Raw genomic sequence first — 14,264 nt, forward strand, 5'->3', positions numbered from 1 at the left:
ATTACAATCACCCTTTATTGAAAATGTTTCATATTTGCAACAGTGTTTAATCTCCTGAGAAATTAAACGAAAAACGTAATAAAACTGTAATTTAGTCAAATTAAGCACGATCGTTTATACTTTTTCAATTAAAAATCATATAGATAACAAATGAAACGTTTCAACATATCTGTTTTAAAATTCTGTACGTTCAATTTTTCTTTTTAATTCAACATATTTTTACAGATACATATTTATAACAAATCAACGCAAAATATTTCATTTTATCGCATTAAATACTTAACTGTTATGCTATATCAATGAATTTCAATCTTCGAAAGTAATTATTTCTTTTTTCATTCATCTTCTTCTCGGTTCTGAAGTAATTTATAAAAGAATAATATAAATTTACTTTATTACAGCATTAACATTAAATTATCCCCCAATTAACAAAAGAATGAGAAATAACTGGATATAATTAATCATTGTATCTCTTCTAATCGCACACTTAACTCCTTTGCGATACTCTTATGTCTCTCTTGAAGGCACGAGAAGCCTAATGACTTCTTTAGTACAGTATTGGTTTCTTTGCCAAGCTTGATCTATGATGTTCATTCTGTCTGTATGTCTGTCTGTTTTTCTGCGAACGCTAATCAAAAAGGTCATTTTCGATCACATGTTTTGGCCGCTTCTACTTTGACAAATTAACTATTTAATCAGAATTTTTGTGAGAAAACCTTGTTACGAGCTTTTTTATCAAATTTTGCATACAGTAATTGAATTTTACTTTTTCGCTGATGGTAATTTCCACTTTCAACCGTTTTACAGAAAACAAAAGAATAATACAATTCGTTTTTCTCGTAAATTGATCAAATTAAAGAGGGAATTGTTAAATGAATTTTTCGATTCTCGTGTTTTATCGATTATTTTTTTAATTGTACCAAGAACAATGTCCTCGTACCATTTGAAAGCAAGCTTGTTTTGGAACCTCCTCAAACTGTTTGGCACTTGAATGTATGATGTCATTGAGTTCTGGTGCAATGTACGCGATTCAAACAATAAAGAACCGCTTCAAACCGATTTTAATAGGTCCCGCGGCTAAGAATGGTAGGATGACGATTTGGGCAGGGTTGAAAATTTTTAAATTTAGACAAACATCACAATGAAGAGGGCATAAGTGTAATAGAAATCTTTCTCGAACAACGTTTGTTCAAAAACGTTTAATTGGTTAACAAGGTAATTATAATAATTTAGCGATAGGTATTCATTTATTTCAAATAATTATTACAAAAAGCTCGTAATAAATAAATTTGTAGATTTTTTGGAAAGTTCTTTAACTACTGACATATCGACACATTTGCTATCAACATTGATTTTGTTCTTCAATTGTTTTAACTTAAAATATGAAAAGAAATCAAGGATAGCAAACGTGTTAATAATTGTTAATGATATTAACATTAACTAAAATATTTAATACACAAAAGCTTTCTAATAACTATTTAAATTATCTCTGACCTTACACATACTATTTTTCTAAAACAGTTTAAACCATTGTTGCCTATAAAAAATGTTTTTTCATTTGAAAACATCTATAAAATTCAATTTAATTTACAAACTTCTGTTTTTCAACTCGTCTAACGCTCGCGTCTAACGATTGTATTTTATTTAACTGCAGTGTCTTTAGTTGCCTTTACGTGTTTAACAACAATAATTATTTGTGATTCAACATCGAAGGGAGCACTATAAGATCTTGATGTTTCAACAGAAATTCTGACCCTTTTTATTAAAAATATCTAAGAAAAATTAAACAATTAACCGTTCACAGTGGGTCGTTGATTCTTGTAGTATTAAATAATTAGAAGTAGTGAAAGTGCAGAACGAAGTAGCGCTTCCCTCGCTGCAGTCCTCTACAAAAGCCTATAATATATACTAAAAATAAAATAATGAATTATAAATTTCATTTGCCATTTAATTGTAGAGGCCTGCTATCCTCTAATCTGCACGAAGAACAGTGTTTCACCTTCTAGTTTGCTTGATTTGCTAATGTTAGTTCAAATCGAATGGGTTAATCACTTATTCTCTTTTTTCTATATTTTCCTATTTCACACATGTTTTACATGCATGTATTTCTGCTTTCACTTTTTACTGTTTTACATTGTACGAATGCCAGAACTCACGTGATTGAAATAGAGAAGAGTGGGGGCAAGTTAAATCTGTACTTACGATTTTTCAACTGCTTCAAACGAATAATTAGATTTTAATCGCCAATTAATTGTAATAATTAACATTTCTAAAATACTTTTCAGTATAGAAATGTAGGTTAGATTAATTTGTTTCCCCTAATGGAATCGCATTAATATCGAAGCTTTCACAATATTACACTAATTTCCTGATGCTAGATCCCAGACGATCCGTACAGCTGTTATAAAGTCAATTTCTACGCGAATAGTAGTAATAGTCGTCGCAAAATTTGCATTTTCAAATTTCCAAATTTCAATATGACACAGTGCTTACCATTTATTCGCAAGAACAGTGGAAGGTGCACACGTAACACGAGATAGCAGATCATTTACCCTGAATTATTTCCTCTTGCCTGCTCCTTCGTTTCCTTTTTCGTCTTCTTTCTTTTATTTCCTTCTGCTGCGACAGTCAGAAGATCTAGCGGATGTATATCGTGAAAAGCTGAGCTGTAAATTTGCAACCAATACATAGATGACCCCAGTTTGTTTGAAACGGTTCGTAGTGGCATAGTATTTTCCAGTTATGATTTCTATTTGCAGGCAATTTTTGCTAGTAGCATACCCGAGATAATAGAGCTCGTAGGCAGTAGGTCCAAGTACAGCGGCGAATACAAGCGGGAACACGGAAAGAGGTATTATTATATAATTAAATCCTTCAATCCTGTCTCTTTTGTCTATTAACTTTTTCAGTTTTTTTTTTCTCTCATTTTCAGTATGTATATAATTAATAATCTTCATATAACTTCTCTCTACAATATACATTACACGTGTTCACATGAAACCATACTTATCATGCATACACACATGTGACATACAAGTATACACTCGTATAGACGCGTTGGCATACATACGTACGTTCAAGGTGTTTCGTCGATTATTTCAGAAAAGAATTTGAGCGAATGATATACATTTTTGTAGGAAATTTTTTATCGTACTTTAGGAAGTAAAGGTTGCTGTAAATTGACAGTGGGTATTCACAGTTTTGAAAATTTCATCGATTCAAAGGTTTGTTCGTTTAGGAAGATACGATAGGGAAACTTTAATGTAGTATGTTGTAACCCAAATAAGTGGATTTAAGGTATGCCTGAGTCTAAAATGTAAAATTTTACAAAAAAATCATAACTTAATATGAAAATTGATATTCAATAAGTTATTATTGATATAATTAATAATAATTATTATTTGGATCTTCCAGCATAAAATAGATACAGGATGCATAGAAGTGTTCTATTAGAAATTTCCATGCACAAATTCAAGAAGAATAGCATGATATCTTACAACTAGCTCTTTTGCATGTTCTTGATTGGATTTCTTCCTTCTAATATTCCGAGTACGTTCATCGAGAAGATTTCTCAAACTTTCCTTATGAAAAAGAAAAAAAAATTTGATAGTTTCATGATCTTGTACTCTTGGCACAAAATCTCAAAAAGTTCAATGAAACACCAAATTTGATTGATTAGAATTTTTCATTCATGAATTTTCTTTAACTTCTTCGATCAACCAGATATAACGACAGCACACCTTTGCACGGTTTGCCACTTTAGTCTGCTACCTTTAACATATCCAACCTCTACAAACATAATACTGAAGATTGAAACAGGTATATGATTTGAGATTGACACGTTAAACGAACGCAGGATTATTTTGACTCATAGAAAAATTAAGATGTAAAAAAAGTGTTACATTCGAATTTCTCCAAAATCATAGAAATTAGCTTTATTTTTATCTTAAAATTACTGAAACATTTTCGAAATAATTAAAGGTGACAAAATTAGGTAAAACTTTCTGTAGATTTGATAATCAGAACAGTCAGGTCAAAATGACCCTGCATTCGTTGTAGGAAATTAATCCACTAATTATGAAATCACACAATGAAACTTACACTGTACTCGTTTCCTTTTATTTTTCCTAATAATTCCAACCAATGATCGATGACAGAATACTATGGATATTTATGCATTTATTTTATGCTATCTATCATTTTCTTAAAAGAAAGTACATATTTGCATAAATATCTAATGACAATTTGTTTCTATCGTCTACCATTTTAGAGCTACAGTTTGGCTCACTTCCATGGAACATCCTGTATATGTACACACATACGTATACATACACATCGTATGTAACCAAGATACGAACGATAAGGGGAAATAAAATATCCGTTCCAGTTTTCATTTATTTTCCATCCCCGCATGTGTTCCTTTATATAGGGCAAACACCGTTGTGTGTTTATTTTTCTTTTTTTTTTCTTTATTTATGATATACTCGTGACGACAAACAATGTCATCTCGGAAATGTCTTTACACAATGCAATTGTATCTCCAAGCCCGACTTGTAAGTTGTTACACGCTGCAATAGAAACCTTGCATGCCAAAGTTAATTGAAGTCTGAAATATTTACGGAAGCCTTCACACGACGCTTGTTTCTTCGTCAACGTAGCGTGATATACACGTCGTTGTTGGATATAGAATGATTAGAGGGTTAATTGAAGGATCACCGCACTGTGACGCGATATTATATCATCTGTTTAGAAATTAACTAACGGCACTGTATCTTTCAGATTTGATATGTGGTTTTATGAAATGTACTAGGATTTATTATTTTTACGTTAGGAAATATTAGGCTTGGGAAGATTTTTTTTTTTTAATAGAAAATGAAAAATAATTATTCCATTTTCTAATGGTATTTATAAATCTAGGAATTATAAAAATACCCCTATTTTGATATTGATTTTTTTGAAAATATAATTAAGTAAAAATTTAACACTATATTTCTACGTACACAGAGTGACTCTGTTCCAATGAAATTCTTGAATACTATCGATAAAATAATACTTAAGCACTGAAGGTACCTATTTAGTACCAAATCACCTTTCATCATTTATCGTATGACTTGTTCCTTACGTCATGCGACTCATTATTTATTATTACGGAATGCGAATGTGAAAAACGAATGAAACGTTGCACAAGAAGTATTTCTGACCGGTAGTCGTGAACGATTGAGCAGAGAGTGAAGCGTTGCGAGCGTGTATCGCCTTTAACGAAGAGGCGTTAGGTCCACCATACGGCCTAAATAATTACGGGTCTGATAGTAATGATACACATATGCTTAATAGCAAAAAAAAAAAAAAAAAAAAAATCTCAGGTTAGGGTACTGTTCTGACGGCAACGGATGATTGTGGGTGTGTAGGCGGTGTTCGCCAGCTGGATCCCAGAGATCACGGAGCTCGCCGCGAACCGCTGCAAGTACGGTGGCCAGTACAAGCGCGAGCGTGGACGCAGGTATCCCAAAAATCCACCTACGTTGAAGCCAACCAAAAACAAAAAATTAAAAAAAAAAAAAAGAAAAGAAAGAAAAAACACCCCTTGAATCTAGCCCCTAAACTGTTGTCCTTGTAGTCATTATAGTTGCGAGGAGGAGCGAAGACAGTCTGGATAGCGAAGTGACCCGTTTGTTATATATTTTTCTTTCTTTAGATCCCAATTTCTTTGAAATAGTATTTTTGCAAAATTAGAAGAACATTTTCTTTGAGAATATTTTGATTAGTATTTTGTGAATTTTCTAAATGAAAATTTCTATTTCATGAAGTTTTCTCATTTTTTCTCTTTTCGAAGAATTTTTTCAAAACGGGTTTACAATTGCTGTCCAGAGTTATTCTCTGACTAGCGTATATTATATTCCTAATACCTCCACACCTCACCCTCTCTTTTTGATCCGTAACTGTTAGAAAAGATGGCATCCCGATTTCTGGACCACCACCCTCTTTTTACCACTTCTCTCACCGTTTATTTATATAAAGTACCTTGTGCTGACTCTCACCGCTTTTCTTACCCACTTTTTACCAGTTAGCAAATATATTATATATATATCTTGGTAACATGTGCTGGTATGCTTGAACTTCTGTAAAAAGGAAAATACACATACGAGTTTTATTATTCTATACACACATGTTTATACACACTATATATAGTAGATGAGATCAATATATTACTGTTGCATCTCTCTCTTTCTCTATCTTTCTAAATTTACATATATATATATACATTATATGTATATATACATAGTAAACATGTACATGATTGCCTCACAGCACGGTCTCGAAACGTAGCTTGTATTCCTCACTATTTGTTTAATAAATTATTACTTTTTATTTCAGTTTCATCTCTGATTCTGTCGAGGCAATATTACATGAATCTTTTTAATTATACTTTTTCTTCGTTTCACAATATTTTCTTTTCTGGCCTCTTTTGACACTATATATTCTTTTTTTTTTCGTCAGGCAACCCTTCTGCTTTTGATTGAGATACAAAATAGACTGTTGGTTGCTTCGGCACAATACATTTATATATACACCTACAAAAAAAAAAATACCTTTTTCACGACTTTTTATTCTCGTTTGGAATAGGACACGTTTGTTATTCGGGATACACGAAATTTTTGCTTTGAAACTGCTTCCAAAATTCTGCCTATCTTACCGGGGTTTCTTTAGTGGTCTCTGCATGTACATATGTACATTCTTTTTATATTTATATGTATTTGTATTTTTTTCACTTTCAACAATTTAATTTTTTATAAAATATTGCACATTAATTTTTATTTTATCGTGTATATATACTGTATAAATAAAATCCAACTGTTTTTTAATTCATTTTGTAATATACTTTCAGAATCATTACCATTTCTCTTAAGTTCAGTGACTCGTGTTTCATAAAATAGTTAGGTAAACTGTTTACTTAATAATTAGAATAATAATTGTATGCAATTATAAACCACTAAAGAAGGTTCGATAAGGTGAATAAAAATTGATCAGAGGAAAAACAAGAGAGACTGTAAGTGCTTTCTAAGTAAGGATAGAGAAAATTGGTGACGAAAAATGTGAAATCTGTTTCACAATATAAATTACTAATGTGATTTCATGTGATTTTTGTCATAAAGAATGTGCATCTATTGTGATGTACAATCTTGGTAAGATACCTTGTATTTTATGCAACATATTGTTGATAACAGGAATTCGTTTCATTATCTCGACGTTTGTATTTTTCGTAAAATTCTTAGGTCATTAGAGTATAAGACAATCTATCTAGGAAAGAGGTTTATCAATAACAATACATATACAATTAACAATATGTATTTAATTATTTTGATTCAACATAGCTCTTCGTTTCAGTCAGCTTTATGTCAGGATCATTTTGACATTGGAGTTTATGGTTGTTAGATGAATAATTCGAAGAATATTTTTCTAAAAACCTAAATCAAGTTATAGTGAACTGGGGTCTGGTAGACCCTACCTTACAAGTTACGAATTAAAGCACCAATTAAAATTATACTCGCAGAATATAACGACTGATGCTTCGAACCCTTACTTTAATATCTTGAAACACGGTTGAAGTATGAAAAAAGTAAGTGAAAGCAATAAATTATTATCATTAATTCTCCCTCTACCAATATTCTCCGTTATTACTTAGAAAAGTGTTACAGGCTGACTCGATTGTTCAGATCCGTATAATGTATTATCGTTACAAATATGTTCGTGTTACATTCCGTAAAAACGCTTGTAACACTTAACTAATAGGAATCTGGCACTTCGTTACGAATTTTTAATATCTTTCACGAGAGTTACAATTAACTTCATATCTTTATAATAATTATTTCATCGTTTTAGGAAGAGTCTTCTTAATAAGTGTACTTGGCATACTTACTCGATTCTCTTTTCCTGATTCGCGTACATCCTCCCGTAATAAGGACTATTATATTAATTTATGAATATTCGTACGGCAGGCTCTAGTGGGTTAATCGCATTTCAAGCAGTATATCCGCTGTTTTTATAGCAATTGACTGCGTGTATTTACATTCTTCGACGATCGTCGGATCGTCCAATAAGGCCCGGGACAAACGAGCGATCGTCTGTCTTGACATGGCACCGGCGATTCTAGTCTATGCCAGCATCGCAACAAGTATTCGTTATTAACTTAAATATTTATTTATTTATTTAAAAAATTTTAAAGTGTCTTAAAATATGGATAAAAAAAGGGCAAGCGACAGAAGCAGCTCGTCTGCACCGGGCCTGAATCCAAATTGCCAGCAGAAGGGTGTGGAAGGAGGAGTCGTGAAGCAGCGGGTTACGGTGGTCACTGATACTTATTTTCTTTGTTTTAACCGATTATCGAACGTAATAGAACGAATCAATTACTTCCAAGTCCCCTAAAGTATCAGCGACCCGTGAACATTTTTGTTCTCTCTTTTTCTCTCTCTATCTATCTATCTATCTCTCTATCTATCTATCTACCCTTTTTCTTCACGAATTAAGTTTCTTGGTGGCATGCGTTAGTGGTCTGGCTAGTCTGTAGCTTTTTCAAAGATGACGAAAAATACCCAATCGCGGAATGGCCTGTTAGAGGGGAAACGATTTCTTTCGTTTAATACCGAAACGAAAGATGTGGAACCCACGTTTCGTCGGTTCGACGACACTATTTCTGTTGATTTTCTTTTTTTTAAAAATTTTTTTTTTATTGGCTTGATACAAGATAATTAATTAATTAATTTTTGGCACTTATAAACATTAGAGCGCCAGCAGTAGAGGGGGTGCAGGCGTAGGCACATGCGACTGCTCTTTAGGGATTTTGTTAGTAGAAATTGCACGTATAATTGCGAGACACAAATGCTGCATTTAACCCTTTAGCGTGGAACGGGCCTAACACGGAGAAGGCATACCGCCGATAATGGTGGTTAGGCTTTAACTGTGTTGGCATGATTAATAATTACAAATAGAGATAACGAAGTTAGCATGATTTATTCAGTATTTCGTGTATCCTTCAACAGGTTAGCTAAAGGTATTCGCGTTTGATTTGGTACCCCTTTGTTGTTATCTTATAATTGCCTTATACATATACACCTACAGACGTATTTACATGCATATATACTTACAGTTATTCGTATACAGGGTGTTTCATTTATATGGACCACTTTAATTTCTTCTGTATTTTTGGTGAAAAATAATCCTGTTTAGTTCAAAATCTTTTTCATTTTAACACGTCGATTGCCATGGTAGAAAAAGTTTTTGGGTTTTTAAATCTTCTAATAAAATAGTGTTTATTATTAAAAAGGGAAGTGGGTATTTATGACATTCCTATTCTAAATGGACCATGGGGAGAGCCACAATTTTAATTCAATTTTGTATTTCTTATATGAAACCCTTTCACTAAAAAAATGTATAATACAGGTTCAAAGATTAAATTTTTCAATTTGATTGAACAATTTGTAACATTAGATTATTAGTAAAATATCGATGGAATTCAACAGCTCTTTCTACTATGGTGATTAACGTGATAACTTAAGACCAATACTAATTATAATTTATACACACATTTTTTTATTTCTTCACCTTTGTATAATTTTATTTTTCGAACAACTATCTAACTACTGAATTACAATGCTAATCTCTTTATAAGACGCATAGGTTGCGTCATTAATTAAGGGTTAAGGTGAACTGAACAACATCGAATTTGTCTTAACGTTAATCATAAGACGTACTTCTATTTAAAGGAACAAAAATGATTTTAAAGTTTGAAAAAATATAACGCTGATCCGAAAATTTTGATAACTATAATATTTGCCCTTTCAAACTTTTCGTTGTACCATCGAAAATAATAGAAATATTTAGGGTGGTCACGTTAAATGGAATATCTTATAGAAACATGTACTGGATGGTTAAAGATTAATAAAGAAACACTAAATTAAGTCGTTTAATAAATTATAATCAATCGAATACTATTTTTCTGAAACTTCAAATTTGTAAATTATTACAACAGCCTTCTCGTTGTTTGCCGTGAAACGCTTGTTCGTCATCCTATTCTTCGTTCAGGCATATAGGTCGTTAGCTTCAACCTCATCGAGATACAGTCTCTCTCTCTCTCTCTCTATCTTTCTCTTTCTCTCTTGCTTTTTATCTACCTATCAATTTATCTATCTTTCCTCTCTATAACACTTACATGCAAAAAACATGGAAATTTTTTTTTTTTTTAAGGAATTAAACTTCATAGTTTTCATCGTGATCATCTAACACCTTACATCTGTTAGTATGTGTATATACACATATATATGCGCGTACGTATACACGTATATGTAAATGTATGTGTATATACATATATAATATTATATATTTATAAGCTTACATTCACACTAACATGTATCACCGAGCGGAAGGAAAGCGGGAAAGAGATAATACACACGCATATAGATCAACACTAGCCCATGTCCCAAGAAACACTTTATGTTTGAAATATTTGATTAAAGAAAAAAAGTAATTTGCAAATATTGTTACGTAATTACGCTCACAGACTTCGTTGCCGCAGACGCACCGCTTCTTTTTTTCTGAGAAATCTAGTCGTTCGAGATCAATCGCCTATTGGCCTGTATTATTATCAAAATTAATGATTTTTCAGTTGATTGAAAATTTGAAATATTGAAAGATTAGGGCAAATTATTCACTTAGATACTCAGGATGTCGATAAATAAATTTATTAATTTATTGGCTTTTTAAAGGGCCGATCGGCGATCTTAAAAAAAAAATATATATATACATATGTACATTTGTTTAAACCTTGTCGTTCGAAATATTAATTAATCATACTCGACGTTTGATTTCTTTTCGAGAAATTAATAAAACAGAGACTCGTATAGAGGATATCATATTTATTTCTTTGCACACTTTGAAACGCTCTATTGTTTACATCAAGCGCTGATATGTTCGACTAATTATCAATTAATCGGACGCTAACATCGCTCGCTAACTGCTCTCTAACGATAGGATGACGTATTATTCATTGTGCGGCAACGATCATTATTAGGATTGATTCATAAAATTGATTTGCAAATTTCTATGAGAGAATATATATTACAATATAATCATGGTTTCCTTGAGTTAGGTAGATTTCGAGACTTGAATTATTCGAAGTGTCGTATTAAAACACTTTTTTTTTTATTGCAATGGGAATACACAATCGTGAACTTACTAATTTGATTTGAAATTTGCATAATTATAAAAGACACAGAAGTGAATAATTTTAGAAAATTATAACGCATGATTCTCAAAAATAAGGAAAAAATTTATGCTTCAAGCTTTTTTTTTAACGTCTGATTAAGAATTTAAATGTGAATTAAAATAGCTTTCGTAAAATCCAAGTCTTTTATTAAAGTAACTTGAAAATATTTGAAGAAATAAATTTCCACCTTATTTTTTATAATGAGACGTCATAAATTTGTAAAATTATTCATTTAAATATCTTTTATAATCGTGCAAAATTAAATGAAATCGATGAGTTTATGATTGTGTGCCCTCTTTGCTAGACATATGTTATATATGTGTGTACTACCCCACCAAGAAGGTGTGAATCGAAAGGATCGAGTTAGCCTCGTTGTAAAGAATTCGCGTAAAAAAAGGTTCACTGGACACAAATTACGACCTACCTGCCCAATGGACTAGGTAGACGTGTCGGCACGTGTAGTTAGGCCTTAGGTGTAGGAGTGTAGGACCTAGGTGTAGGTAGCCTACCTACCCCGCCCAATTACTTGGAACGTGTTCGTTTCCATAATTAATTGATTGTTATAATGGGCCGTGGCACGCATAGCGGTACAGCACTGTTAATCCGTGTCTCTATGAGTGGCCGCGTTGCCCGCGTAGCTGAGCCAAAAGACTTTAACATCCGTTCATGAGTGCAAACTTCCTCCCCCTCGCCACTTCAGAGAGAAAAAAAAAAACAAACAACAAGCGATTAAACTTTTTAATAAGAGATACGATCACTGTACCACGCGTTTAGCGATCCACCCGGACCAATGACGTGACGATACTGTCTACAAAATTACTTACACGATGGAGGTTTAAATAAGAATACAAAGAAAAGAAAAAGAAAAAAAAAAAATAAAGCAACCAACTGTTATTCCCCCTGTCACACAAGTAATATTGATGCGAGTGTTGTGTTCTGTTCTATTCACGTGGTGTAGGCCATATTCGCCAGTTGTATCCCCGAGATAATTGACCTGATCGGGACGCGAAACAAGTATGGCGGCACTTTGAAGAACGAGCGAGGTCGCAGGTGAGAGATACAACCAACCAAATAGCTTTCCCGAGTTGAGTCACCCTTCGCAACCCTGTCTATTACTATCAACCAACCCGTTACCTTTTCGTATAACATCTTGTATATGGTGTACATCTAACCCTCGTCCTATCCTCTCACTGACGCTGTTCCTCTTCCTGCCTCCGGCACGATGCTGTGAACCAATGTTTCGTCGTTTCTTTTCATTTTTTTTTATCCGTACGCACCCCCCAAATCTTTACACTTGCCGTGATCTCGGATCCTACACTTCCTGATGTGTCTCTTTTATCACAGATACACACAGACTAGACACCAGAGTTTTTCTATCAACAAGTCTGAAAGATTCCTTGAATTGCCTATTGTTTATTCTTACACACAATCTCACGTACACTTACACGTACACGTAATGTATATATAAAGTGTTCCAAAAAGATTGTTCAATTTGGAAAATAATTCTCCGTGTCGGAATAAATTAAAAAGTCTTTTACCGTTTTGCAATCCGTGGCTTAGTTCTCGAGATATAAGGGTTTGAAGTTTGAGTTCAAATTTCGAGTCGCCATTTTATGATCTCGAGCGCATGCGCGGGTAACTAATCGCATGGTCGTCGCGCCTGCGTAGACGGTTCCTTAGATGACCACAGCACCTGTGATCTTCACTCGTTTATATCTCGGAAACTAAGCAACGAATCGAAAAACGGCAAAGGACTTTTCGATTAGTTTTGACACGAAGAATCGATAGTATTCGATTTGTATACTTTTTTCGGAACATTTTGTATATTTTTTTAGAGAACAAGTTTAGTTGCAGAATCGCACTCCGTACCTGCTCTTCTAGTATAATATAATCGGCATTAGTGCAGCCGTGGTTCAAGAGTAATCCTCAATAATACAGTTCCTTGTTCTTGCCCACCAACACCTTAAACCAGCCAATCAGCTAGTCCAATTACCATCACAGATTTACCATACCCAGTAACTGATGTTAGCTTGTTTGTTCACATTGACCGCACTTGGGACAAATACGGCTTTATTGCGTTAGTTTCCTTGAATTTTGTGACGAAGGACGAGGAATAACGGTACACTAAAGCAGATGAACAATTTTATCATCCTGTTAAGGACAACGTGCATTAAAATATTATTATTAAATGATTGTTACTAATTGTGAACACGATTTCTTGTTACAGATATTATACACCGATATTACATACTTTCAAAAATAACAGATTTTAGAAAAATTAATTTAATTCCTCGTTTTTTGTTACATTTATCCAACACAGTGATTATTAGACCAATTCATTTTTGCAACTTTGGCACAACTGTGCGATTTAAATACATGGAAATAAATTTTCAAAAGTTGATAAATTCCTCGATGTTCAAAATCTATCATTCGCAAAATCATATCATTTGGATGTAGAATAAGAAATATATATATAAATAATGGTGTTAGAGCTGTATTTCTCTCTGAGTGCAAAGGGTCAACGCCCAGCATGTACCCTGCATTTCTAACCAATACTTAGGTCATATATATGTATATGACCTAATGTTGCAACACTTGAGTGTAATGACCTTGATGTTTTAGACAGCATTAATTATTGTTTTTTTACGTGTAAATCTTGGAGAAAGGAAAGCGATAAAGTGTATATCCGCCTTGGGTTTAGGCTCACAGGATGAGTCATGTGAACTGTTACTGATTATCATCTTTAAAACTGTTTAATCTCGAATTCAAAATTATTATCTAAAATTTAAAAATGTAACTGTTATGTCATTTTCAAGAGATATTCAGTTATTTAAATCCGTCACTATCTGTACTTAAGTTTCTGTTCCTGTGTCCTTTTTTATACTATCAGTCAAATAATTATCATAATATTTTTTTTTTTAATTGTTAAAGGAATGTAAGTTTTAATTTATGTAGAAAATATAAGGTCTAGTAGATGCCATGTTACTAATTGTGGATTAAAATT

General features: G+C 32.8%; 1 protein-coding gene across 32 annotated transcripts in view; it reads left to right on the forward strand.

Moving 5' to 3' along the window:
* Positions 1-14,264, forward strand: part of LOC114876601 (calcium-activated potassium channel slowpoke) — a 67,106-nt gene that overhangs the window by 16,238 nt on the left and 36,604 nt on the right. For 23 of the 32 annotated variants that reach the window (XM_029188283.2, XM_029188313.2, XM_029188285.2 and 20 more), the window contains exon 6: positions 2,760-2,851. In XM_029188283.2, coding sequence (XP_029044116.1) covers positions 2,760-2,851 — 92 coding nt within the window. Of the gene's footprint in view, positions 1-2,759; positions 2,852-12,218; positions 12,311-14,264 lie in introns of all 32 variants that reach the window. The other 9 variants (XM_029188290.2, XM_029188284.2, XM_029188280.2 and 6 more) reach the window with 1 other exon arrangement.

Source organism: Osmia bicornis, chromosome 11 (genome assembly GCF_907164935.1).
Source record: "Osmia bicornis bicornis chromosome 11, iOsmBic2.1, whole genome shotgun sequence".
Lineage (NCBI taxonomy): Eukaryota > Metazoa > Arthropoda > Insecta > Hymenoptera > Megachilidae > Osmia > Osmia bicornis.